The 26,886-nt window shown below is 40.9% G+C and overlaps 1 protein-coding gene and 1 long non-coding RNA gene across 6 annotated transcripts in view; one reads left to right on the top strand and one right to left on the bottom strand.

The window, feature by feature from the left end:
• LNPK (lunapark, ER junction formation factor) overlaps nucleotides 1–16,793 on the bottom strand; it is a 60,893-nt gene extending 44,100 nt beyond the window's left edge. The window contains exons 1-6 of one of the 5 annotated variants that reach the window (XM_072980425.2): nucleotides 16,604–16,736; nucleotides 12,811–12,903; nucleotides 12,082–12,152; nucleotides 9,278–9,368; nucleotides 5,786–5,830; nucleotides 2,444–2,631 (exon numbers count right to left, since the gene is read on the bottom strand). In XM_072980425.2, the coding sequence (XP_072836526.2) occupies nucleotides 2,444–2,631; nucleotides 5,786–5,830; nucleotides 9,278–9,304 (260 nt within the window). In that variant the 5' untranslated portion in view covers nucleotides 9,305–9,368; nucleotides 12,082–12,152; nucleotides 12,811–12,903; nucleotides 16,604–16,736. Of the gene's footprint in view, nucleotides 1–2,443; nucleotides 2,632–5,785; nucleotides 5,831–9,277; nucleotides 9,369–12,081; nucleotides 12,153–12,810; nucleotides 12,904–16,603 lie in introns of all 5 variants that reach the window. The other 4 variants (XM_072980440.2, XM_072980428.2, XM_020805159.3 and 1 more) reach the window with 4 other exon arrangements.
• A 148-nt stretch (nucleotides 16,794–16,941) lies between these two features.
• On the top strand, nucleotides 16,942–26,684 carry LOC140702147 (uncharacterized). Its single transcript, XR_012081200.2, has 3 exons — nucleotides 16,942–17,066; nucleotides 25,774–25,862; nucleotides 26,546–26,684. It is a non-coding gene; the product is annotated as an uncharacterized LOC140702147 (long non-coding RNA).
• Nucleotides 26,685–26,886: the final 202 nt, after the last annotated feature.

Raw genomic sequence — 26,886 nt, 5'->3', positions numbered from 1 at the left:
TCTTAATGTTTCACCTTGCACTGAATAGACTTAAAGTCAATCAAAACCCAAGATAATTAACTTCCACTTTAGAAATCTTCTTTTGTTGTTGTTTAGTCATTAAGTCGTGTCCGACTCTTTGTGACCCCATGGACCAGAGCACGCCAGGCCCTCCTGTCTTCCACTGCCTCCTGGAGTTTGGTCAAATTCATGTTGGTGGCTTTGATGACACTGTCCAGCCATCTCGTCCTCTGTTGTCCCCTTCTCCTCTTGCCTTCACACTTTCCCAACATCAGGGTCTTTTCCAGGGAGTCTTCTCTTCTCATGAGAAGGCCAAAGTACTGGAGCCTCAGCTTCAGGATCTGTCCTTCCAGTGGGCACTCAGGGTTGATTTCCTTTAAAATGGATAGGTTTGTTCTCCTTGCAGTCTAGGGGACTCTCAAAAATCTCCTACAGCACCACAACTCAAAAGCATCAATTCTTCGGCAGTCAGCCTTCTTTATGGTCCAGCTCTCACTTCCATACATCACTACTGGAAAACCATAGCATTGACTATGTGGACCTTTGTCAGCAAGGTGATGTCTCTGCTTTTTAAGATGCTGTTGAGGTTTGTCATCGCTTTCCTCCCAAGAAGGAGGTGTCTTTTAATTTCGTGGCTGCTGTCTCCATCTGCAGTAATCATAGAGTCCAAGAAAGTAAAATCTGTCAGTGCCTCCATATCTTCCCCTTCTATTTGCCAGGAGGTGATGGGACCAGTGATCATGATCTTAGTCTTCTTTTACACTGTCCAATTAAGAGCTTCCAATTCATTCTTGTGGTTTAGTTTCACCTTTTAGAAATTGATAATTCCAAAACACATTGAAGTATTTTTAAGATATAGCAGAATAATAACTATACCAGAAAAGTGTTAAAGCAGGCTAGATAAACTTTTAGAGTTAAGGGGTATATTATCTTTGGGGAAAGGATAGTGGAGGTTACATGTCAGCAGCAGTGGGCAGAGCTAAAAGTGGATACTGTACTATTATGTTTCTCCACCTTCTACTTTGATAGCTTGCATGGACAACTGTTTCCCATTCACTTTTCACACACAATACAAAGAGAAGGGGTACTCAATCTTGCTGTGGATCCATTGTTTTGCAGTGAACTTTTTTCTTCTTCAACCATGCTTCTGCACATTGATATGTCTCACCAGCCATTCCAATTTCTGCCATCTCCTGCCGCTTTCACAGTTTGTGGAATTTACTACTCAATGGCCCACAATTTTCAAGCAAGGTTTCTTTCACTGCAATCAGACTGCTACAAGATACAGAAAGTCAAGAGAGACTTGCAGTCGCACTCTCAAGAGACCAAAGCACAGATGACAACAACGGTAGGAACAGTCTACAGCTTGAGTCCAATGGACTCAATGAACTCATGCATGTGCACAGTAGCCTGCCTGACAGACTCTCTTTGAGTTTCTCCTCCAGCTGTGCCTCAGCTGTGGTGACCAGGCACACAAACACAATGTGACAGATTATAGGGGGTGCTGAGGGCCTCACAAAAACAATCCAAGGGTAATGTCTGGCCTCTTGACCATAGCCTTGTAGCAAATTGTATCTTCCATTAAAAAAAACCCTGTATTTTCCTCCCAACAAATCCAAGGAGGCTATTTATTTGTTTCACAGAAATATGCAAGTCTATGATATGGTGAATATGGCGTGAATGTTGCACACAGTTCTAGTCACTTCTGCTCAAATAAGTTCATAAAAGTTTTAGAAGATGCAGGGACAAGCAAACCTGAGGAGAGTTGACACAACACCCCTACAGAGAACAATTACAACAACCAGGGTTTTTTAGTTTACAGAAAAATCAAGTAAAGGAAAGACACAATAAAGGTACATGATATTATGTCCTGTGTAGACAAAGTGGGGAGGGAATTTCTTCCTCTCTCTCTCTCCCTCTTCCTTTCTCATAATACCAATTCCAGCATCATCCAATGAAGTGGAATGGTGAGAGATTCAGGACAAATAAAAACAAGTAGTTTTTCACCTTGTCCATGACTAAAACCGCGGAATTCTCTACAGCAAGAGGTAATGGTTGTCACCAGCATGCCCAGCTTTTAAGGCCAGTAGACAAACTCATGAAGACAAGGCTACTAGTCACAAAGGATATACAGTGGTCAAGATTAGAGAAAGCATAGCTTTGAATTACCACCTGCTGGGAAACAGTACATTTAACTAGCAAGGCAGGTTTTTGCTTTAATGACCTAAGGAGATTTGCCACACTATATATATAGGCCTTTAGGTTGATTCAGCAGGGCAGTTCTTGCATCAAGAGGCAATCTGCCACAACATTTTTTAAAAACCCTATAAACAGTGGCAACTCTGAAAATGTAAAATACTCACCTACCTAATCTACTATAAGTCATTCTACACTGCACCTCCAAAAAGTTATGAAAGTCATGAAAAATGCATGTTTTACTTACATCAGTGGAAATGCAAAAAGTGGGAGTGTCATAACGAACCTCGCAGTCCAATCATCAGGAAGGTACCAAAAATAGATAACTAGGCATGTGAAAAGGTAGAGCACAGAAGAGTAGAGAAGAAACCGTCCGACCCATAATTTCTGTTGCCTCTGATTTTTCTCTCGAAATTCTTCTAGTGCCTGGATATCCTGTAAATTAAAAATGACAACAATACATTGAGTTGTTAAAACTGAAGTATGTTAACAGCACTTATCCTTGTGATGCATTTATTCAAAAACATTTTTAAAAGCCATATACGGGCTGAAATTCTGTTGCTTAATACAGTCGGTCACAAATAGAGTAGGTCCATTCAATCAGTGGGAATTTAGTGAGTCAGCTCCTCCATAGGTCCCATTGATTAAAATGTTCTACTCAAGTTGTAACTTACTATGCTAAGCAACAGGATTTCAGCCCACCGAATATACTTCAAATACTTGTTACATTCAACTTAAAGGCACAATTGGCTCCATGCCTTGTATGCAGAAAGACACACAAGCAGCTCTCATACAAGAACTCTCCACAGAGTGTTAAGCAGGCAGGGACAGGGAAGCAATAAAGAATCCTGTGCAAAAGCATCTGTCAGAGGAATTGATATGGAAGGTGACCACCACACACAGTTTCACTGGTACTTCAATCCTATTCTGAAAATGAGTGGCCTTGCACAGGAAAGTAATCTCCTATTCAGAATAACATCAATACATCTGAAACAATAACAGAAACCAGGACAGGAAAGCTAATAAAATGTGCACAGTTAGAAACACAGTTTAATTTGTGGAATCATTATGCATTCAACTGTTTTTGACTAATCAAGTGTGTACAATCATTTAATATTTTTCATTCCCTCCTCTAACAAGCCTGATCCTTGTTATACTGTGTTTGCCGGCGTACAAGATGACTTTTTGGCCCTGAAAAACATGTCTCCAAGGGGGGGGGTTGTCTTATATGCCGGGTGCACTTCCAGCAAACCCTCCCTCTCTCCCAGTGAAGTCACTTACCTGGTAGTAAGACCGAGTTGACCTAGCCCGCCCCTCCTTGGTAGCCTGGGAACAGCCTGACTCTAGCACCGAACAGCTGACTGTCGGGAACCAGCAGAGAGGCGGCAGTCATTTTTAGATGCGACCACATAGCTGCTGCCTCTCAAAATGGCTGCCGCCTCTCTGCTGTCCTTCTTCCAGCAAACCCTCGCTCTCTCCCAGCGAAAGGAACTAAAAGCGGCAAAACGAACTCTCCCCATGATGCAGCCAAAACAGAATCACACATGCGGAAGAGGGGGTAGTCTTATACAGCAAGTATATAACAAACTCTACATTTTGAGTGGAAATGTTGGGGGGTCGTCTTATACGCCCAGTCGCCTTATACGTCGGCAAATACGGTATTTCTTTGGAACAATATTCTTTGAATGTAATGGAACCTCAGTTCTAGTTTTTACCTTTAATTGCACCACTAGACTCACAAATTACTAGTTATCTTTGGGGGAAGGTCTTAGACAGATCTAACATGCCAACAGTCCAAGGGAAAAAAATTGATCCTGAGGACCAAGAATTCTCAAGAGAATACATTACAGCACTGAAATTAGGTCATAAAAAACACATAAGAGTGGATAGGTAAAGGTAAGGGTAAACGTTCCCCTTGACATTTTCAGTCCAGTCATGTCCGACTCTAGGGGGCGGTACTCATCCCCGTTTCCAAGCCATAGAGCTGGTGTTTGTCCTTAGACAGCTTCCATGTGGTCACATGGCCAGCACAACTAGACACAGAACACTGTTTACCTTCCCAACGAGGTGGTACCTATTTATCTACTTGCATTTTTACATGCTTTTGAACTGCTAGGTTGGCAGGAGCTGGGACAAGCGATGGGAGCTCATTCAGTCATGTGGATTCGATCTTACGACTGCTGGTCTTCCAACCCTGCAGCCCAGAGGCTTCTGCGGTTTAACCCACAGCACCACCACATCCCTGAGTGGATAGACAGCGCGGCAAAAACAAATCCCTCCCCTGATTTTCAATTTCATTGGCAACAGTTTCTTCCCTCTCCTCTCCCAAGAATAATTATGCATCTGATTGGGGAGCAGAGAGGAAAATGGCTATCTTATTTCCAATCCTTCTGGTTGTATTCAGCATTGTCTTTCAGTTTCTCTACTTCTCCATCTGCAAACTGCTTGCTAGAGGAAATTTTCCTTTCCAGCCTTGAGCCCCTCAGCCTGAAACTACTCTCCCAGCTGGATGCCTGCCACTTCATTCCACTGCATGTAGAATTTTTAAAAAATAAAGAAATAAAAAGAAAAAAGAACATCTGCTGTGTAAACTGACTGGCTGGACAAAGGGAGGAGAACAAATTCAAACGTCCATTTCACTTCCTTCAGCTTCTTCTGCCTCTGTACCCTTCTATCACTCCTCAACCTCAGCCACTTATGGCTTTCTTTCTCCCTCTCCCTCATTCCATACCAGAGAGAGAAAAGGCTAATGAATAAAAGAACAAAAAAGTGTTCTTCCACTATTGGTTCTTTCAATTAGTTACATGTGAATACCAGCAGCACATGACGAGGAATGGTTCCAACTTTTTTTCAGATATTAAATCCATCTAACAAGCCAGCTCTCTGTGGGCAGAATAGACTTTCTCTTGCTGGGTAAAAAGGGTGAAGCACTCTGTGTGTGTTCAGAGCACTTAAAACGTATTTTAGTGGCTAGGAGGACAGTGGTGCCTCGCAAGACAAATGGCTCGCAGGACAAAAAACTGGCAAGACAGATGGTTTTGGCAATGGGGTTGATGACTTGCAAGACAAATGTTCCTATGGCCGTGCTTCGCAAGACGAATATTTTCCATTTTTTTGTTCCTGCCTCATGTTTGCTGATTTTTAAATGTTTTTCTATGATGTTTTTTGATTGAATTTTTTTCTGCACAATATGTACGGCTTTAAAGAGCACTTAATAAACCCTTTGTAAACCAAATTTGCCTTTGTTCTGACTTTTTTTGCTCATAGGAATGCATTAATTAGATTGCAATGTATTCCTATGAGAAAACCCATTTCGCAAGATGAATTTTTCTCAAGACAACATTAACCATGGAACGAATTAAATTAGTCTTGTGAGGCACCACTGTAGTATGTGTCTCACATACTAAGAGCAGACATACTTTTGTTTGTGGTAATCTACAATCATGAAAACATTTTAAACACCAGACATGCCACAAAATGCATTGTGTAATGAACAACAGGCAACTCAAACTATAACTGTGTGAATGCTTGAAAAGAATATGAGATCCTTAGATTTAGCTCACAGTACAACTAATAAAATCAACCTTACCTTATCAATTTTTTCCAATATTTCTATTGTGGAAGGCTTTGCCTGCTTATAAGGAAAGAGAATGTGTTATAAAAATTTGCCCTTAAGAACTAGGTTATTCACAACATAATGCCAAAAACTAAATATAAATCCTACTTCCTCCATCACTCACGTGACAAAAAGCACAGGCACGTCTGAAACACATGCCACCAATTTTCCATGATAACAACTCCCTGAATGAATCAGAGAAGGAAACAAGGCAACATAATGGAGAATGTTACAATTTGCAGATGTGGAAAAGCAGTTTTAGAGTAGAATACTACCAATACCAGTCTATAGGTAGTATCAGATGCCACACTTTGGGGAAAGCATGGATCTTGCAGATCTGTTTTGCAGGGAATGAAAACAGCAGATCCCTGAAAACAGAAATATTACAGTTGAGTCATCTAATTCTAAGCCAAAAAGCTTCTCAAACTAAAGCAACCTCCATGTGTTCTTAGCAGAGCAATAGCATGATTGTGTGATCTAAAACTATAAGATTTTTAAACTGGCAATTTAACAAATGAAGTTCAGCAGAAAATTAAAAACATAAATTAAAAGTAAAATAATTAGCTTTTGGAAAGCTGAACGAAAGTGGAAAAAGAAACAAAAAGTAAGTTTATAAATGAGAGTTTAAATTTTAATAATCATCCAAAGAACTCTTTAAGTATTTTCTATAGTTTCACTTAAATTAAGGCAAAAGATTCAAACTTTGCAGTGTGGTTTATGTTTATTCAAAGGCAGCCTTTATACAGTGAAAACAAGAGCTGCAACAGTTCTCCCACCACTATTCTGTTGTTTTATCCCTTCCAGTTCTAAGATTGTTATTGCTGTCATCGTTATTAAAACATCTTCCTTCCCATTCTCTGTATGACTGCTCTGGTAATGCATGTAAAAGTGAAGAGTGGTGAACACTTATTACTTCAAACCAGTAAAAGCAATGCATTACATGAGAACTTCCTTCAATATGACAATCAAATCAGTGGACAGACAATCTAGGTCACATGGACTAGGGTCCAAATCCCAATCCAAACACAATTTTCCACATGGATCTCAGTAAGCCAGTATCTTGCTCCAGCCTTCATCTCAGAGTTAGTATGTGAATAAAATATCAATAGCATCATGCAAATTACTCTAAGCAAGGTCAGAGAAAGTATATGACATGTACATGATGAAATTTCAAAAAGTACCTGATGTACAAATTCTCACACTTCACAATACAGTATTAACTTCCACTTCCCAAGGTCCCTTGTATCCGCATACATCTTTTTCAATCATGTATGAAAGGACCCTGTTTAAGTAGTGGGTCTTTTCCAGATTCTGTGCTGTGAATTATGAAACTTGTTCACATGGGGAAGGAAACTAGGCATCCTCAACACAAACAAATGTAAATCCTAACACTATTGCTCAAGAGGATCAATAAGGATAATGCATTAGGTCTAAGTATAAAAGTGAACTGCCACATGTTGTTTATACTTCTCAAAGCTCAGACAGCATTTCATCAGGAACCACAAGTATTTTAACCAAGACACGCACAGCTTTCACCAAAGTGAACAGAGAAACAGGCTACCTTTCACAGCATAATCATTACTTTACTAGAATATTCATTACTTTGAACCAATAACACTAAGTTATACATAATTCAAGGGAATACATACAGCAGAAATGGGGAACCTCTAGCCCTAACTGATATTTAAGACAACTCTGACAATCCCTTACAACAGGCTCTATTGGGTGAGACTGATGGGACTTGCAAGCCAACAACATCTAGAGCAGAGGTCAGCAACCCCCGGTCCGTGGCCTGAGCCGGACCAGGCCACGGAGACAGACCTCCTGCCCCCCCGCATGCACTCCCCTCCCCACAGCTGCCAGCACCGGCGTGAGCCCTCCCCCACCCCTTCACGCATGCACCCAAGTGCCCGTGCAAAGGGGTGGGTGCGCAGGCGTGTTTGCAGACACTCCTGCACATGCACGAAGGGGCGAGAGAGCGCTCACACTGGCGGGCACATCAGCACTCCCTCACCGCTTCGTGCATTTGCCCATGAGAGAGAGCACCTGAGAGCACACTCACACCCGCGTGGGGTGTGTGTTTGCCCTGCCTTCCTCAGGGGCTCAGCCGGTCCGCAGTCCCAAAAAGGTTGGGGACCGCTGATCTAGAGGGATAACAAATTGCCCACTCCAATGTAAAGGATTCAGTCAAAATTATTCCTACTAAGAGTCACTAAAGCAAATGGAAGAAACCATCAACTGCAATTAATTTACATTAATTGCTTTCCGTAAGATTTCATTGACTATGTTTAGCTAAAATGGTATGGTGAGGTGGCAGATACAAAGTCACTTATGTTCTAAAATTCAGCTCCTAACATTGATATGTAAAGATGGAGAAATACCATTGATCTATCTTACAGGGTTCTCACAAAAATAATTAATATGATGTACTCAAAACACTGTTAAGCACTGACTTGTCTAGATCAGCCATTCTCATCAGGGGCCATATGGTTCTCTGGGAACCTTGGCACATTTGAAGTGGGGACACAGACTAGAAACAATTCTTCACACATTAACTTATAAGGTTCATTATGCGACATATACAATCATGATTCAGCCTATATTTCTTTCATATTAGTTTGAGATAATTTGCTCTAGATAGTATGGCTCCTCTAGACAGTGTAAATTTCAACTACCACAAGCTCTAGCTAACTTTTTTCAGTAATGAAAAATAGCAAAAAATATCACCCCAAAAATATAAGTATTTCATGAATAAACAAACTATGCTGCTCCAGAGGATAAATTTTAGATGTCATAAAATTAGCATACCAACCGTTCTGCACATTTCACATCAGCAAATACTTTTTTCTAGATGTGCTTAGCTGTTTACAACCTGCTTTTCTAGAATGTTGGCCCAGAGCCTTTCCCTCCAGTAGAGTTGAATGCAATCCAGGAGAGGATAAAATACAAATAAACCCACTGATCTGGCCACTGTTTATGAAGACATGGCTAATCTGGGCCTTCTGTGTGATTTATGAAAATACATTCTATAATCTAAAGATTCCAGTCTCTTACTTTGTGTCTGAGCCAGATACCATCCAAGTTGGGAGTCACTGCACTGATACTGCTCTTGTAAAAAAAAAAAAGATAGAAAGCTGCCTTAGACCAAGTCAGGCCATTGCTATATCTAGCCTAACATTGTCAACTCTGACTGTCAGCAGCTCTCTGTGGTTTCAGACAGGATTCTTTTCATACGTGGTGATCCATGGCATACCCTGATGGTCTCCCATCCAAATACTAACCAGGCCTGACCCTGTTTCACTTTCTGAATCACATACAGTGCGTTTAAGGAGGTATGGTGATTCTATGGATCTATTTGTTACACCTTGTTCTGTATGACAGGAAATTTCTTACAAACAGTATTTGAGATGCTGTTCTACTTGCAATATAAAAAATGTGCATCTCTAATTGAGAAGATTTACTTACCCGCCATCTGGAAATGATTCCACCCATTTCTCTATTTGTGGAGATGGGTTGTTCTGGCAACTTATAAGCAATCTTGCAATGGAATTCACAGCTAGAAGTAAAACATTTGTGTTTATAATTAAAAATACACCCATAGTATAAGCCAAGGAATACTGTATAAAGTTACTTCAAACTACATTCAAGTAACACACACAATTACACACCACAGTACACACAGCCCATCATTTCCAGATTTTCTAGCACCTTCTAACATCGCATACATGCGTTTTGCATTATACTTCAGATTGTGTATCTTTGCAAATTTCAATTTACAAGAAATAGCTTTCAGGGGAGAAAATCCCATACCATTAAATACCAAGTAGCAAAGGAATCAAAACATTTTTTAATATTTCTATAATCAATACAAGGTATTTTTTTAAAAACCCTATTACCAATTTGGGGGAGCTCCCATTAGTAACTGCAGAAACAGAATGGGGTATCTAAGAATTGACTAACATTTGTACAAGTTTCAGTACAAATGTTATTGCAAATTTCATGTAGCAGAGAGGCATTACTGAAATTCCATACCTCCATTAAGAGATATATAGCATAAAACACTACTGTAATTCAAAATAACTTTCTTGCTTAAAAATCTTTTCTATGTATTTCTTATATCGATATGCTTGTCAAATCAAGGAGATCCACTTGGTCTCCCTCCACAAGGGACTTTTCTATCAATGGAATACAGTGGGGTCTCTACTTAAGAACGTCCCTACTTAAGAACAATCCAACTTAAGAACAGCTCCATTTGCTAAATTTTGCTTCTACTTGAGAACAGAAATCCAAGATAAGAACAGGAAAAAAAACCTTTCCTGCTCTTTTTTTAACCTTAGGTTAAAAAAAAATTCTCCCCCTAGTGGTAGAGTACGTATTAACCAGCTTTGCATTAGTTCCTATGGGAACTAATGCTTCAATGTATGAACGCACCTCTACATAACAAAAAAACAGCTAGAACGGATTAATTGGTTTTCAGTCCATTCCTATGGGAAATTTTGCTTCAACTTAAGAACGTTTCAACTTAAGAACACCATTCCAAAACGGATTAAGTTCTTAAGTAGAGGTTCCACTGTTAGTTTCTATGGACGGAAAAGAGCAGATACGGATTAAATGGTTTTCAATGCATTCCTATGGGAAATGCAGATTCAACATAAGAACTTTTCAACTTGAGAACCACCTTCCAATACGGATTAAGTTCTTAAGTAGAGACCCCACTGTAACAAAGGGAGACAGATTGTCAAAGATTCTTATTTGCCCTTTAGTCACTTATAGTCATCAAAATCAGCTTCAGATGGTCTGGGGATCCTTCAGAACAGATTTAGCTAGTTCTGTTGGTTGCAACATGGTACTGCTGAACACTGCACCCCTCCCAATCCCACTGATGGAAGCCTTCAGTTAAAGGAAATTTACTTGATTTTGGTTTGAGAACAGTTGGCAATGAAGCTATGGAATAGACAGGACTTGAAAAATGCACTCATCCACTCGTCTGTGACAAGTGAAAAATGCTGCTCAATGAGTCACAGCTCCCTCCCTGCCTGCCTCCTTCCCCTCCCTGTCTCTTTCTCTCTAATCCTGCAACCCTCCCCTCCCCCTCCCATTGCAAAAGGAAAACTGCCCTCTTCTCTTGAGAAGAGAGTTCGAGCAGTACACAGAGTTATAGCTCTGCAGGAGAATGTAGAGTAGTCCCATGCTGGAGAATATCGAGATTCCCTGCTCTCAATTTCAACTGAATGAGGACACATCCTGGGGTGGGAGGGAACCGTGGCTCCTTAAGAGGCCAGATGCTTTTGCTTTCAGTTTTATTTTTGCTGGAAATGTTCAAAAGAAAGGCATTCAAAATACAGGCTTCATGACCCCACAGACACGCAGGTAATAAAGCAACCCAAGTCTGAGGGTATAAATCAATGATTCCCAATCCCAATAAATTGCAAGGCTATAGTCCGATCATGCTGACTGGTGAAATTTTTGAGTGACTGGTGAGACATTCTAAAATTTTTCAAGCCCTGGGAATAGATCTTGTAAATGAGGGCTATTCTGCAAACTGAAGCAATGCACTGCAGTGGTTAGGTAGTGGACTGGAGTTTGCAAGGTCCTGGGAAAATTCTGCCCCCCAAGGTGCCCATGAGTTAGTCATTCTCTCTTACCCTGACCAACCCCATATGAGTCTCATGTATATTGCTGAAATGGGAAGCCATGTAAAGCTGCTTTATACTCAGTGCAAGACAAGACATAAGTGTAATCTATAAAACTCAGCTAGGATTAAGTCCCACTGAACTCACTGGGTCTACCATCTGGGTAGACATGCACTGATGTGCAGTTAGTCATTAATTACAAGCATCAGAGTGATAGTAAATTTAATAAGTATTACCATTTATAAAACCTTAATTCCATCTTTCATTTCAAAGAATTAAAAATATTAAAGCTCAAAATGGAATGCAATGGTCTTATTAGTTATATCAGCATTTCAAGTGTGGGAGTTAAAATTAAAGCCAATGTTAAGATATATGAGGAAAGTTAAAAAATATTTACCATTATGTGCCTTTAAGTTGAAACCAACTTATTGTGACCCTAATAGGGTTTTCAAGGCAAGTGAGATAAGGAGTGGTGTTACCAATTCCAAACGCCTAGTGAGTTTCCTTGGCTGAATGGGCATTCAAACCCAGGCCTCCTGAATCCTAGTCTGTTACTCTACTGACTACACTACACTGGGTATCAACAACATCAACTACTGGAACTTAATTTTTTAAACAGGAATCATGAATGCACACCTTCATGAAGTTGTCAAAATATCTTCATATACAGTAGTAGAAAATAGCACCAGATTAATTGTTGACATTGCCTAAGGGGGTTACATAAACATTGTATAAGCATTAACCTTAATAAAAAATATTTGTTTTATCATTTTCATTCTCACTTCATTTTAAAAAATCAACATAATGAAAATAAAATCCAATGAAATACAAATATATTAAGGCCCTTAAAACTACACTATATGATAAATGGAAAAAATGCTTTCTATGAAACAACAGAAGATTTCTTACATCTAAAATTAAACCTATATACACTGATATCTAATTATGCCAAATTAAACTCAGTGGAGCTGATTTCTGAGTTTTACCATAAGATAGAATCATACTTTGTGGATTACAAATAATACAACAAATAAAGGGCCGCATCTATTATTGTGTGCTTGCCACTGGATCCATGAACTAGCAGGTAATCACACGCACTGGGGGCCAGGATATGAACCAATACAAGTGATCCTGTGCTCCAGTTACCTAAATTCTACATTCATTTCTCAAATTATGAATATTTATGACTATTAACCAAACATCATTGGCACTCATTTTCCGTCTCACAGAGAAATTATTTTCCTGTGGTACCCACCCGCGCCTGCTTATGGAACATTTTGAACACCTACTTCTAAATAAACATGCACTAGATCAAGCCAGATTAACTTTTTTTCCCACTTCACTTCCCAGCAAGACAGGACTAACCTTATCCAAATAAGTGATCCCCCTTCATAATCCTGCATATATAACCAACAGTGCCAAAAGAAATCTCTCTCTTGCCTCTATAATGAATATGTACTGGAAAAAAACAAAAACACTAGATTATTCCTGTAGATGGTACAGACACTGTATTTACTTGCAAATCAATGTTTTATTTGTTAAAATAACTGGTGAGTACACACATTTGTTGGGAAATATAAGAAATTTCAAAATAAGACATAATTTAAATTAAATCAATGATTTAAAAGGGACTTTTAAAATAAAGTGGCTTTACTGAAAATAGATCTATTCTGGCCCTAGCCTGATACACTACTAATTCCACATACTGTATGACAACAAGAAGGTGTCTGATACAGAGTCAGATTTTACTTCCGCCTAGAACCGTTTATCTACTGTTCTAGGAATATGGGCAACATCTTTCCACTCAGCAGACTACTGGTCCATCAAGCTTAGTACTGTACTGTCTATATCAGCCTTTCCCAACCAAGGGAACTCATCCCACAGAGATAACATCAGCTACAAATGGAGCCAGCTCCAATGATACCCACTCCTACCCAGTTGAGGTGCTGATGAAGGCTGAGACAATTTAACTTTCATCAGCAACTACAATGAGAGATACATGCCATACAACTCATGACTTCTTCTGACCTAAAGGCAGAGGCTGAGACAATTTTAAATTTAAAGAACTTACAAGGGGTACAGGAAGTAACCACTACCTTTGGACTGAAAGATTGCCCCAAGAATGCACTGACAGGAGTGGATTATTAAACAGTTTGCATAGTTGTTACAGTGTGTAATTATCTTGTTATCTAGTTCAGCAGAGCTGACTTGCAAAAAAGTCTAAATCCTAGTTCTTATACCTGGACAAATATATCCTTTTGGGCTTCTGTTTCCCATGGAAGGTCTCCAAATGTATACAGAGGACTGCCCAGCTGTACAGCAAAAATGAAGTAAACAGCAGGACTTGCACTGGAAAATGTACTCCAGAGGAGTGGTGCTCAACCAACCAGTGATATACAGTACAGTGGTGCCTCAACTTACGACTGTCCCTACTTACGAACAATTCAACTTACAAACAGCTCTAGTCACAAAAAAATTGCTTCTACTTGCAATTGGAGCTTCTACTTACAAACAGAAAAAGGCAGGGGGGAAAGGCAGGAAATTCAAATTGCTAACTGCAGGTGGTGAAAGAGGCTGCTTCTTTGTAACTTTCGCCCCAAGGGTTAGAGTGAGTGCGATCGAGGAGGGACTGCCTGACTTCTGCTTCTCAGTGAGCGTGTGTGTGTTTGCAGGGCGGCTTGGGACTGCCTGTTAGGTAAGGTAAGGTGCTGTTTTCTGCTTTTTAAAAATTGTTCTGAGTGTTTCTGCAGCATGGTTTTAGGGTGGAGGGTTATGTTTCTGTGCTGTGATGGGTCTTGAGGGTTTGTTTGTTTGTTGGGTTCCTCCTCATTTCTGATGGGTCTTGGGGGGTTTGGTTGTTTTTTGGGGGGTCCTGCATGCTTCCCTTGCTTTTTCCTTTGTTTTCTTTGCATTTCCGACCTCATCCCTCTGTTCTCTGTGCATTTCCAATCTGCTCCATTTGTTTTCTATGCATTTGAATGGGTCTTGCACACTTGATTGCTTTTCTCCCCCCCCCTTCAGCCAGAAGGGATTAATAACATTTCCAATTAATCTTGCAATGATTTTTTGTGATTTTTTTCCTTTGGCCGGAATGGATTAATAGGGTTTCAATGCATTCCTATGGGAAATGGTGCTTCAACTTACAACCATTTCAACTTACATCCATCTTCTAGAGCAGATTACGGTCGTAAGTGGAGGCACCACTGTATATCATAGGATTTCCTCCCCCCTCACATTTCATAAATATTTTAGTACAGTATATCTTTTCATGTGACAACACTGAAGAAATGACACTTGCCTACAATGTAAAGCAGTGAGTATACAGTTTGTATAACAGTGTAAATGTGCTATCCCCTCAAAATAATGCAACATACAGCCATTAATGTCTAAACCGCTGGCAACAAAAGTGGAAAATAAACTCCATGACCTGGCCTAACTTTCCCTCTTTCCCATGGGTGTCTTCGGGAAACAGGAGGGCTTCGAACCCTGCATACTGAAAGACCCTCTTCCCACAAGGTCCCAAACACCTCTGATAGAAGAACTTGTGGGGCTGGGAACCTCCCTCTTCACATGCAGGGAGAGAGTTCCACTCCTTCCTCCAAGAGGCCTGGCTAAGAAATTCTGAAATGTCAAGTAAGGGAGCAAAAACACAGTGCCCGAACCTGTTTTTGGAAGGGAAAAAAAAGTATGACAGATACCATGACCGAACATAATAAGCAGTTATTACACTCAGACAGTATCACTACCTTGAGTGGAATCTTAATCACAGAGAGCATAATCAAAACTCAAAACAACAGGAATCTTCTGGAGTGGACAGCTGGGGAGAAATAATAACAGAATACTTTTCTCCCACTCCTCACTTTCCTAGACAGAAGGTCCAAATTAAGCTTCCCCTCCACATCCACGTATGCAGTTGGTTCCCACCTCCAAGAAAAAAATGAAATTGGTGAGTCCAATGACCATGTGCTCTAGCATAATCATTTACTGATGCTGCATACTATATCATAGTTATCCTGTGAGCATCCAAAATATACATCCTGAAATACTTTTTGATTCAGTCACAAGAGCCAGATGAACCCAGTCACCAAGTCAATATCCTGATAATCCAAAGACCATGACATGATACCCAAGATGAAGAGTTCTCAGACCACCTGTAGCATCATCCTACCCCACTGCCCTAATTTAGTCCTTCGTTATGTTTCCCTTGCTTTTCCCCATCACACAGCATATCTAATTTGCCCAGCCCTTCAATCATTCTGAATTTAAGAGAACAGCCTAAGGACAAACACAAACAATCCACACCTCTTGCTTTTGGGTCGGTTTTGAAGCAGGAAGTTGAGAGGAAAGGGCTGCAGGCATTTACCCCCTAATCCCTTGAGGAAATCCAGCAATTAGAGCAGCAGGTACTTTCGAGATCAAGATCAGATCAACAAGGAGGGCTGGCACACACACACACACCACGATCTACTATCAAGAATGGGATATCACATGTCAAATACAGGGCATCCAAATATAGATATCAGAAGACTTGAGATCGTGGTTGGTTGCAAAGAAAGTCAGTGGACGTTTAACACCGTGGTGATAACAGGGCAGAATCCATGAAGAAATAAAACCCCTGTAACCCCCTCCAGAGAGCCATCTGCTCTTCTCCTCTCCGCCCAGTCTAAAAGTGCTAAACCTCGGCTGCCTCGGCCAGGAAAGGCGCCTCGCCTCCTCTCTCAGAGGGAGAGAGCAGGGCACCCAGGCTTCGCTGGTGTATGAGGTGCTCCTTGATCATCTTTTTATCCCGCCTTCCTCCTTAAACAGAGCCCAAGGCTTGGGTGCCGTGGCTTCTGCCAGGCCCACAAGCCCCAGAATCTCTCTTCACCCCACAAAGTCCCCGTTGGGGTGGGTCTCTCCACAGACTAATAACACGGGAGGACAAACCGGACCAACTCGCCAAGGCAGACCCCCCCACTCTCCGTTTTTCTGACGCCCCTCGCTTTCGTCTTGTTCCAACCACCTTATTCCCCCGAATTTTCTTTCTAATAGCCATCATTCCCTATTTATTTGCACAGCTCCAGACCACCTCCCTCTTAAGTTTTCCCTTCACACTCTGTCACCCTGGAGTGCACACATCCACACACACCCCTTCCTAGCCCTCAGCTGGAACACGCACCTTACTCGTCCCTCCCGCGGGGCTCTTTTCCGTCCGGCCGGCCGGCCTCTCCTGCGCCACTCACCGCCGGAGAAGGCAAAACCCGGGCAGCCCCTTCCCTCCCGGCCTCCTCGGTTTTGCTTCCCTCAGTTCCAGGAACAACGCGGAGATACTGGCAAGGCGTGCAGCGCGGCCATCTTGGGAAAGGGCTAGAGGGCCTGCCGGCGCGTCACGGAAAGGACGGGCGCCGCGCGCGCGCGGGGCGGCCATCTTAGAAGCGAGTGGGCCAACAGGCGTTGGTTACTATCGGGGCGTGCCCCGCCGCCACGGCGGATGGATTGCCGTCTGGTTTTGCAAAAGGCGGTGGCTTCGCGGTCGGGTTTCTGACGCCTTCTTGGGGATTAAGCCGGGGTGGGCAGCGGGTGTGAAATTGCTCCCTGCCTCGAGAACGCGACTGGAGTTACGTTCAGAAGAAAGCGGGGCGGTTCGGTTTTTTTTTTTTGAACATCGGAAGCCGTAGCTTGCTTCTGAGCGGGCGGGCGCAGCAACCCATCTAACAACTTCATCCTCCCGTGGAACGAGCGTTAAGACTGGGTGACGAAAGGGACCTGAGATGGGCGGGGAGGGTTAGGAGATAGTACAGTAAAAGGGAGAGACCGATCCTCCCCGCTTTATCCAATCCAAGCCCCGCCCCCTTGGCAACTGTTATTTTAGAAAGGAGGCGGGCCTGCCTTTTTTTTTTTTTGCGCGGGAAACTTGACTGGGCTCAACGAACGCGTTTTTTAAGCAATATATATAAAACGAAGAGAGAGACGTTTAATCATAGGAAATAATTTTATAGCGCTGTATATGTTTATGGCGCTTCACGATAAATTTGCTATGACAATTTTCTCACTCTGTGGCTGTATCATTTAAAAGCAAGAGTTGCTACTTTCCCCCTGCCCCTAGAAAACTCACCGCTTTCAATTTAAAACAAATCAGAAGGCTCCAACGTTTCTTGTTTTAAACTATAAATGGGGAAAGGGGTAGTAATGTCATCGTATTTATTTATTTAAAATATTTTTACCCTGCCTTTCTCCTTAGAAAGGACCCAAAGTGGCTTACAACAATAAAGTTGAAAACAATGAGTATTTAATGGTGGTTAATATCATTAAAATTGATACAGTATTTAAAAATTATGAATAAGGAGGCATCTTACATCAATTAACAGGAAACATTAAGACAAAGAGCAATAAGTGCATGATTTTTTAAAATGTCACTCTGAGAGGAAAATACAAGTAGCACCAACAATCCAGCCAAAGCAGTAATGCATAGCAGTCGATCTAAAAATCACACACAGATAACTAGTCACTGAGGGAAGGTTTGCCTGAAGAGAAAGGTCTGCCTGGTATGAGTTGAATTATATGCCTGGGCTCCATGCAGTCTAAAATACAGGGGGAAGGGGATGACTGCATAAGGAAGTAGCAGAGTTAAATATGAGTGCATCTCCTTGAAACAGGACTGGGTGTGGCCTTTCCAGGTTTATCTCTCCTTGACCAGTGGTGAGGGATTACAGGTGCTGCAATCTCATATTGTCTGGAGAGCCACAGTTGGGCCAACTTGCCTTAAAACATGTTAATTGCAATAAGACAGAGTGGGCATCTTGCAGCCCTCCAGGTGCTGTTGCATTTCAACTCCCATCAGTTCTAACCAGCACAGGCAATAGAGGAATGTTGCAGAATTGCAGACCAACAGTGTCCAAAAGTCCACCCATTGTCCACTCCTGCATTAAGATGTATGTAGGAGCTGGGAATGATCCATAGTGCCCAGCAGATGCACTGTACCTTGCAATTGTAACTGAGGGCTTTTTATACATCCAGAACCCACCTGGCATTCTACTGCAGGTGAATGAACAGCAAAGGAAGAACTCCTGTTACAAAATTTGGTCTGCATGTCTCTCTGGGAGGAAAAGCCCCTCCCCCAGCCCTTTCATCTCCACAGCCTACACTGTTATTACCTTGACTTTCTGTAGCTAGACTACACTCTGCAGTATGTCCTTTAGAGCCTCTTGAAGGTTGTGGTCTATAAGGTTGTCGTCCATGACAGCCATATTCAACAGAGCCAATCTGTATGTTGTGTGTTGCCTGATGCTTCCACTTCCCAGCAGTGTCCTGTCTGGGAGAAATATCCATATTATGCACCCTGGCGACTCCAGATGTCACTTGAAATATGTACTACCTGTGCCCTGGCTAACTGTTGCTGTACTAGTTGCCTGGCAGCCCAATGTAAATCTGGCACTACCCTACAATTAAGGTTTGTTTGGGGTGACAATTGGTATCAGGGTGCGAGTTATGTCATAAATCTATGAAAACTAGTGTTCTCCACCAGAGAACGGCTGGTCATCCATGGCTATCATCTCCCCTGGGAGATGATAGCTTAAAAAGGCCATATCCTGCACACACACCCAGCTCCTCAAGGGTAGCCTGGAACTTATTCTTGAGTTGGCTGCCTCACACCTCTCTCTATTTTCTCATCTAACTCCCTGCTCTCTTGGGCTGATGGCTCAGCCTCTGCCTTCTGAGGACTCTTACCCTTCACAACAAGGAAGCTACTTGCCCCCAGAGTACCCACTTCATTTGCCACCAGCAATGCCCTGGGCTGAGTCTTCAAGTGGCTGAGCCTGCTACCATTGAAGAGGTGGCCTAGGTCCTGCCCACCTCCTGCAGCACCTTCTTGCAGTACATGGACTCGGCCATGTGAGCCTCTGTTGCACATGGTGGAAACACTTCCAGATTACTGACTTCTTGGGAGTTCAATTTTTGACTGCATGTTCCTCACAGAGATTGCTAACTTGTCATCACTACCAGTTCTGGCAAATATAGCTGCAGGGCAGGGGTGATTTCAGTGCCACATGCTTTTGAAATAGTGTCACATAGCAATGTCACATGCTGCTTTGCATGGGAGAAATTTGCTGGGAATCAGGGCTGGGGGTAAGCCCTCCTTGAATAAGATGGAGTTGCTTGGTGTGGATTTGCAAGGCAATGTCTGGTGCTCTTTACCAATCACCTTCCCAGCTGACAAGAGTGCTGGTGCCATCCTTGACCTATAGCACATCAGCTCTTGGGGAGAAAAGTGCCTTCTTCACCAACTTTTTTGGCCCTTTGCTCTGACTGCTCTGGCTGGATTGCAGAAAGGCATCAATGGAACATATCTGAGGTTAATATCTATCCCACCATCAACCAAAGTCTTCTCTGCCACCTCCTTAGCAGAGACACACAGAGATTATACTTCTGCCTACTACCTTTTCACATACAGCTGAACAAGGCAGCTGGGTGGAGGTTTCGTTTGGAGGATTCATAATAGCAATTGTAAGCGGTCTTTCCTCTCCCACTCCTCTCAGTAGAAACTGCTGCATTGGGTGCAGATCACATGCCGGCAGCCTTCCCTGACTTCCATCACCACACCCACTTTTCGCATTACCTGCAGATTCTACCCAAAGAACAGTATCTGATTCTGCTACAGTAGAACACAAATTTTTCCATTGAAAATCACACTCAAATACAAAAGCTATTAACTTAATATATCTGTGTCTGGATAACAAAATCATATTCCCCCGCCTGATATACCCGAAAAGGGATTTAACCCAATGGAATATTCCCCTATTGAATTATAACATATTAATTGATACATCCAGTAATACTAAATCTTATTCCAAACTATATGAAGTCAACAATATACAATGAGATGCAGAGAATGTAAATATAAGTTGAGGATTCAGAAAAGGACATTGTGAAAACCATTGTAATGTGGGCTTACACCAGTGGTAGGAAGTAGTAGGAAGATTATATCCTAACAGCAAATGCTCAGAGGATTTATAAGCAGCTATGCCCACCTTTCAACTAGAAAGAACCAATGTGAAAAAATATCTTCTGGTGTCTGTGCCTGCTTCTAGAGTTCATTGGTGCAAGACAGCCATCATTTACAGGTTTTGGTCTCACCCAGGGCCCCTTCCCTTGGGAAACCCATGGCAACACCAATCAGGAGACATCTAGTTATCTGCCCCTACTTCCCTTGATGCCAAAGTGTCTTTAAGTTCTTTTTTTTTTTTTCACAAGAAATCACTCCAGGATTCCTGAGAAATAGATTTTACTTTCACTTCTGCATCTACCAAGCAGAAACCTTGCCACTGGCTTTCTAATCAATAGGAGTAGCTGGAACTCTGGATATTAGGAATTATTATTACAGATATTCAGAACTATCCAATTCAGATGCAGATATATTTGGAATGATCCATGAATGCATTATAAAGTGAATTCCAAACATTTCCAAATCCCAATGCACATCCCTAGTCCAGAGGTTATCTTTGCTGTTCTACAGTGTCTACTACATTTCACCTAATCGCCATCCCTTCAGAACTGACTTTAATATTTTGTTCAAGTGCAAATGTCTTAACTTGCCTTATGTTTCCACCAGGATCTTTACAAGGCCTAGTTTTAAATGTTACCAGTGTATAAGATCTGTCACAGTTCCTTGACTATTAGACTTTATGTAACTCTTTCTTATGGTAGCAACAAAACAGTAAGAACAGTTATAGAAAGAAACAAAGACTCTTTTATTATTAACAGCCGTAAGATTTTGTATACTTACAGCTAAGTCCACATCTCTCTCAAACACAGAAATTCTGGTTCCCAGTTAACAATATTCAGCTACAGATCTACAGTACGTACCGAAATCTTAAATATGCTTTTCCTTAACTCATGTGTAATGATCACGAAACTAAAGAAAGGCTAATGGTTAGGTGGTCACTGAACAAAGAGAGCAATTAACTTTACAGAGAAGTTAATGAAGAGTCGACACACAAAGATGTCCGCCAGCGCCAGTGGAGCCTCTCGGTCCTGTCCGGAGAGCTTCCGTTATTAACCTTACAGATTGTTGATAGTATTTAGATAGGATACTGGTTACCTGATGCCAATTTCGATTCGCCGAAGGAAAGGCTTTGAAGTTATGTTCTCTGTCTCTATGGGAATGAGGAAGAATGGGCAGCCGCTGCCCCCCCCCCGGAGCCGCCGCATCCTGTTAGGAGGGTGTGCTCTCACAACAACAACAACAATGCATCTGGCAACCTTGGAAAGAGAAGTGCTCCCACACTCATGCACCAACTCAACTATCTATTCCCAACTGTCCAAATTTCAGTCTCTATCTGTCTCTGTACAAAGATGCAAGCCAAGATTATACTTTACAGCTCATATAATCATGCTAAGGCTTGAAATCCTACTACTGTTCATGTAAGTTTTGTGTAACTATCACAGCTATTTGACAACGTGTCAGGACATCTGTGCTCCTGTGTATGTGGTTACATACGCAACTGTTGAACCAAGATGTCCTCTAACACCTCATCAATTAGCAGCAATTAGCCACAGCAACCTTATGCGAACACAAGTAGAATTTAAACCAATGTTTAAAACTGTTACTTAAAGTAAATTTAAGCCTGAAGTTCTTCTTGTTTATTATAATACTTCCCTTATAATTGTGTGCCACCAAGTTGATTCTCACTTATAGCAACCCTTGCCATGGTTTCCTAGGTATAAAGTATTAAGAAGTGATTTACCAAGCCCCCCTTCTGATGGTGCTGGAGAACAACGCAGCTTGCCCAAGGCTACACAGCCTGACTCTTCTCTAGGGAGGAACACTGGTGGATCAAACTCCTGACCCCTGACTCCACAGCTGATACCTGACTACCATGAAACATCCAGAGAAGTCTGACATTTTTTCTGTTGCCAAGATACTGTGCTGAGGCTTATCATACTTAGGCACCTGCATCAGCTAAAGTTGAGTGCAGTTCACAGAAGCTTGTGCCAAATTTGATTTATTAAACTTTAAGGTGCTCTAAGACTCCAAGCTGTTGTTTATGCCCACCAAAATAGTTATGCTTCATCCTTAGGTTTGACTCAGATGCCCACTCTACCTCATCTTAGTTACTGCTCACAAAAGTCAGTATCTTTGTGATTGCCAGTATTGGTTTGTATCAAAGCTGTCACAAACTATCAGCCACTACAGAGAGTTCAAAACAAGGCTGCATCAGAATTCTGATTCTCTGATTTATGTATTTTTACTATGTGCTCTTGGTCCTCACTTATTCATTTTACGGCCAGTCTCCTTGCCGGAAGTCTAATTCATGTAATAAACAATTCTCTGCAGATTTTAACATTATAGTTTGCATGCCTCAGGCGAATAATAATGTGTCACACAAGAAAGTACAGTAATAATGTGAAAATCCAATTAGTATGCAAAATTAACTTTTTGGAGTGATTTGTAGAGTATAGAAATAATTTTTCTGAGCCCTGCAAATCTGTAGTCTCGCCCTTGTTCTGCTTTTTATGCTGACTGGTCTTTTAAATGCAGAATTAGCTAATTATTTTAAACTATTAATCCTCAAGTTAATAATATTTATATTACTTCCTTTACTTAAGTTCATTGTGTGATCAGTATTTATATGAATTTTTGGGCCTAGTTACAAATGCCTATTTGGTTGTGAAAGATATACATGAGATCAGATCAAAATGGGGCGTAAGAGAGGTATGCAGCTTTGTGTTCTTAGACAACAACTCTCAGAATTCCCCTGGCATATACGGGTGCTATAGCCCAAAAACAAAAATCTGCACACCTCTAGGGAAAATATTAGATAGGATTTAGAATTATTCCATACAAATAATAATCCTTTGACACAGTTGTTTAGTGGAATCTTATGTTATACTGTTATGTGCCATCACGTCAGAACCAAATTATAGTGGCCCTACAAGGACTTTAAAGTTAAGTGAGATATTTAAGGAGTGGCTTTACTAGTTCCACACCCTCAGTGGTTTTCCATAGCTGAGCATGTTAGAATATATAATTGCGCAACCCAGCATGTGTATATGTGTATATAAGAATGATTAAGAATGTTTGACATATCTTATTTACATAAAGAACATTGTAACCAATTGGACTCTGTCTAGTGCTAGCCAGTGGGTGTTTGAAAGGGTTTACTGACAGACAGAAGAAGTGACCATTAGCATGTCTTTTTGTCTGTTGGCACAAGGCTTTTCCTTTGAGAAGTTGTGTTTTTCAGTTATACTGTCTGTTATTAGTATGTCATTAAGGAAGCTGTTATGAAACTGTTATAAGTCTGTCAAGCATAAATCTATACCAAGTAAAAATGTCCAAGTACTCTGTGTGTGTGTGTGTGTGTGTGTGTGTGTATGAACTTGTGTGTGCCAGCAGTTGAAATAATATTCATTTAGTCATTAAAAAACCTAAAGAATATTTACTATATAACAATAATAGAAATAAATTAAGAACACTTGGATATTTTATATATTATATATATGGTTATTATTCAGCCAAACATAGCTTAATAGCAATATGCATTGTAGTTAGTCAGATGTCACTGATTATTGCACTAACCAAATTGAGGATACTTCTCTTTTTCTTATGTTCTCTGAGCTAGAGGTGGGCAAATAATTTTGTCAGAAATAATTCCTATGCCGCTGTATGACCTCTATCTGAGGTCATGGCTGTTTGTATATCCTTGGTCATGAGAATGTCAGTTTTTGGGCCCCTCCCATGGAGATCCTGAGACACACAAATATAAGGACTGGGTTGGAGTAACTCCAAAAGGGTACAGGGCATGGACTGAGTCAGGGACCAGTGGAAATCTCTAATGTAGATTGAGAAATACATCTCAATTGTCTAGAACCGTATTGAGATTGCACACATCATGGAGGCAAATTAAAGGGGTACTGGTCACATGATCAGGCATAGAATGGCTTATGTGATTTCACTTAGTCTAGAATAAAATAGGATAGGATTCTGGCCAGTGTGTAGAACCGAGCTTTCATTCAGTGCATCTAAAGGCTTAGCAATTTTCCATTGGTAGATCCCACAGACCTCACAGATTTTGGAGACTTAATCATAATTTCCCTAGTAAAGCCAATGGAGGTTCTGCTTTGTGGAATTATGTCCATTAATTTTATATTCTCATATTATTTTTCCATGGGAAACATATATAATATTTTAGTTCTTGTAGCCTATGCATCCGTGATACAACATTTCCATGTTTAATAGTTTTTAAATTGATTTTTGTATGTTGTTTTTAGTTCTCATCTCTATTACTGATCTGCAGCCTCCTTTGAGTCCCATTGCCAGGATAAAATTGACATATAAGTGCGGTAAATAAATAAATTGGATTTTTCAGGCAGACGAGTAGATATATAGGATGCAAGCACTGTAAATTCCTATTAATTTCAAGTTAAAATATGTAATCAACCTGACCCCAAAGTGGCTTTAAAAGCATCTACTGACATGAAGTACATGCTAAATGCTAAACTAGAACTTCCCTTCTCTGTCTCAGTCTCCCAGGTCTCCATCTTTCTGAAATTAAAATTATTCTCCAGTAACTTTTTATGGAAAATCCAGGTGATAACCTCCCCCTCATGTTTCTCCTCTATCTTTTTAAAAGAACCAGTTGGAATCATTTTTCTGTCTAAGTGGAATTACAGGACCAGACTGTCCAGTGGCCGATTAATAAAGCCCTACCACTGTGCCAGGTAGGAATAATGTTTTGTTTTGTTTTATTGAGGCACTCAGCAATGTGGCTGATGATATTTTCTTAGTACATATATTCAAAAGACACAAATACAGTGACTCAATGTCTTTCTTTTAAATTATTTGGTCTTACAGGATAGATGTTCCAGTACAAGTCCTATTTTTTTCTGGGGGAAAATATTCTTTACATTTTGGAAACGTAACAGCTAGAAATGTATAACATGGATTTAATAGCACTCTGATGCCTAGAGAGGACACAAATACACTTTTAACCCAGAGTGAAACAGGAAAAATACCTTAAACAAGTCGTTTTAAATGTCTGAAGAATTACTTTTTTTACTCTCAACTGTAGGATATTTAAATTGGCCAAGATCTACGTAGTGGTGAACAGTCATGCCCTATTCTAGTGATACTGTATAGTGTTTTGTAGTGGATAGAGTGATGGGCTAGGACCCTGAAGACCAGGGTTCAAATCCCAACTCAGCCATGGAAATTCACTGGAGGAGTGGAACTGGTAAAACCACTCTTTAAATATCTTACCTTGAAAGATCCGTTAGGGTCATGACTTAACAGCACGTAACAACAACAAGTGAAACTGTGACTCCCTTCCCCTCTTCCTTCTGCTTTAGCCATCTGTGGCATCAAGAATATGAGAGCTTTCCACTCCTCGGGACCAGGCTTTTATGGTTTGCCAGCGGAGGGAGAGACCCGACAAGAGGTAGAGAGGATCTCCTTTTCTGGCAGAAGCAGTGAATATACAGCATTAGATCCTTAATTGAAATATTAGTTAAATTTAATAAGACTGCATATTACTTTAACATTTGATATATTTATACAGATTATCATATCTATTTGTTTGTGGGCTTGGTTGTTTAGACCCCCCAACAATATAAATAGTCCATGAAGTAATTTCCATTAAGGATAGTAGGATGTCTTCCAAGTAATGTGTTTAGGCTTGAAATCATAATATTCCCATAATATTCATACTTTGCTCATGTCTGTGACATTAGAAACATTAGAAACAGTAGCTAATTAGCCATGGTTAATACCCAGTGCAGTGCATACAGTTTCGTTTATTATAACTATCTATTTAATTAAGTTTTGGTTGCAGAATTACCAACAGGATTAAACTATGAATATAATATTAATGACATATCACTATTATATAGTATTTCTGTGATTAAGCTGTAAATCAAGCATGCTGGTTTTAAGAGCAAAGCATCCTTCGATTAGCTCTGTTCCTTGAGCCAGAGCAGTCCTTACTCCATTTGGATCAATAGGTGATCCGCCTCTGATGTAGAGTAGATTTTGTTTTTTTGGTGCAGGAATTGTAGCCAAAACATTAAAAATGTGGGCAGAGGAGTATGTGATAACTTCTTTTCATATTTGTTCTTCATTCAGAATTTGTCATGGATCCTGTATGTTACTGCAAGTGAGCTGAGACCGAGGATTCCTACTGTTCACACGGCAAAAGCACTGTGCAGTTTTTCAGTCTTTTTAGCTTAATGGAAATTTTTAAAAGGTGGAAGGAAGGAAGAGGAAACATGGAAGAGCTGCAAGTTGAAGGTTGCAGAGTCTGGAACTCCTATACATTTCCACCAACGAGACAGTGCGGTTGTGCACAGTCGTAGCTAAGCCGCGATGATAATGAAAATGGTCTCCTCTGTGAGCAGGCAGAAGTAATGATTTGTATGTAAACAGAAAGGAACCCATGTGCAAAACAGACACTGTGTCTTGTCTTT

The sequence above is a fragment of the Pogona vitticeps genome, chromosome 1 (assembly GCF_051106095.1).
Source record: "Pogona vitticeps strain Pit_001003342236 chromosome 1, PviZW2.1, whole genome shotgun sequence".
NCBI lineage: Eukaryota > Metazoa > Chordata > Lepidosauria > Squamata > Agamidae > Pogona > Pogona vitticeps.
This window is presented reverse-complemented; position numbering and strand designations above follow the sequence as displayed.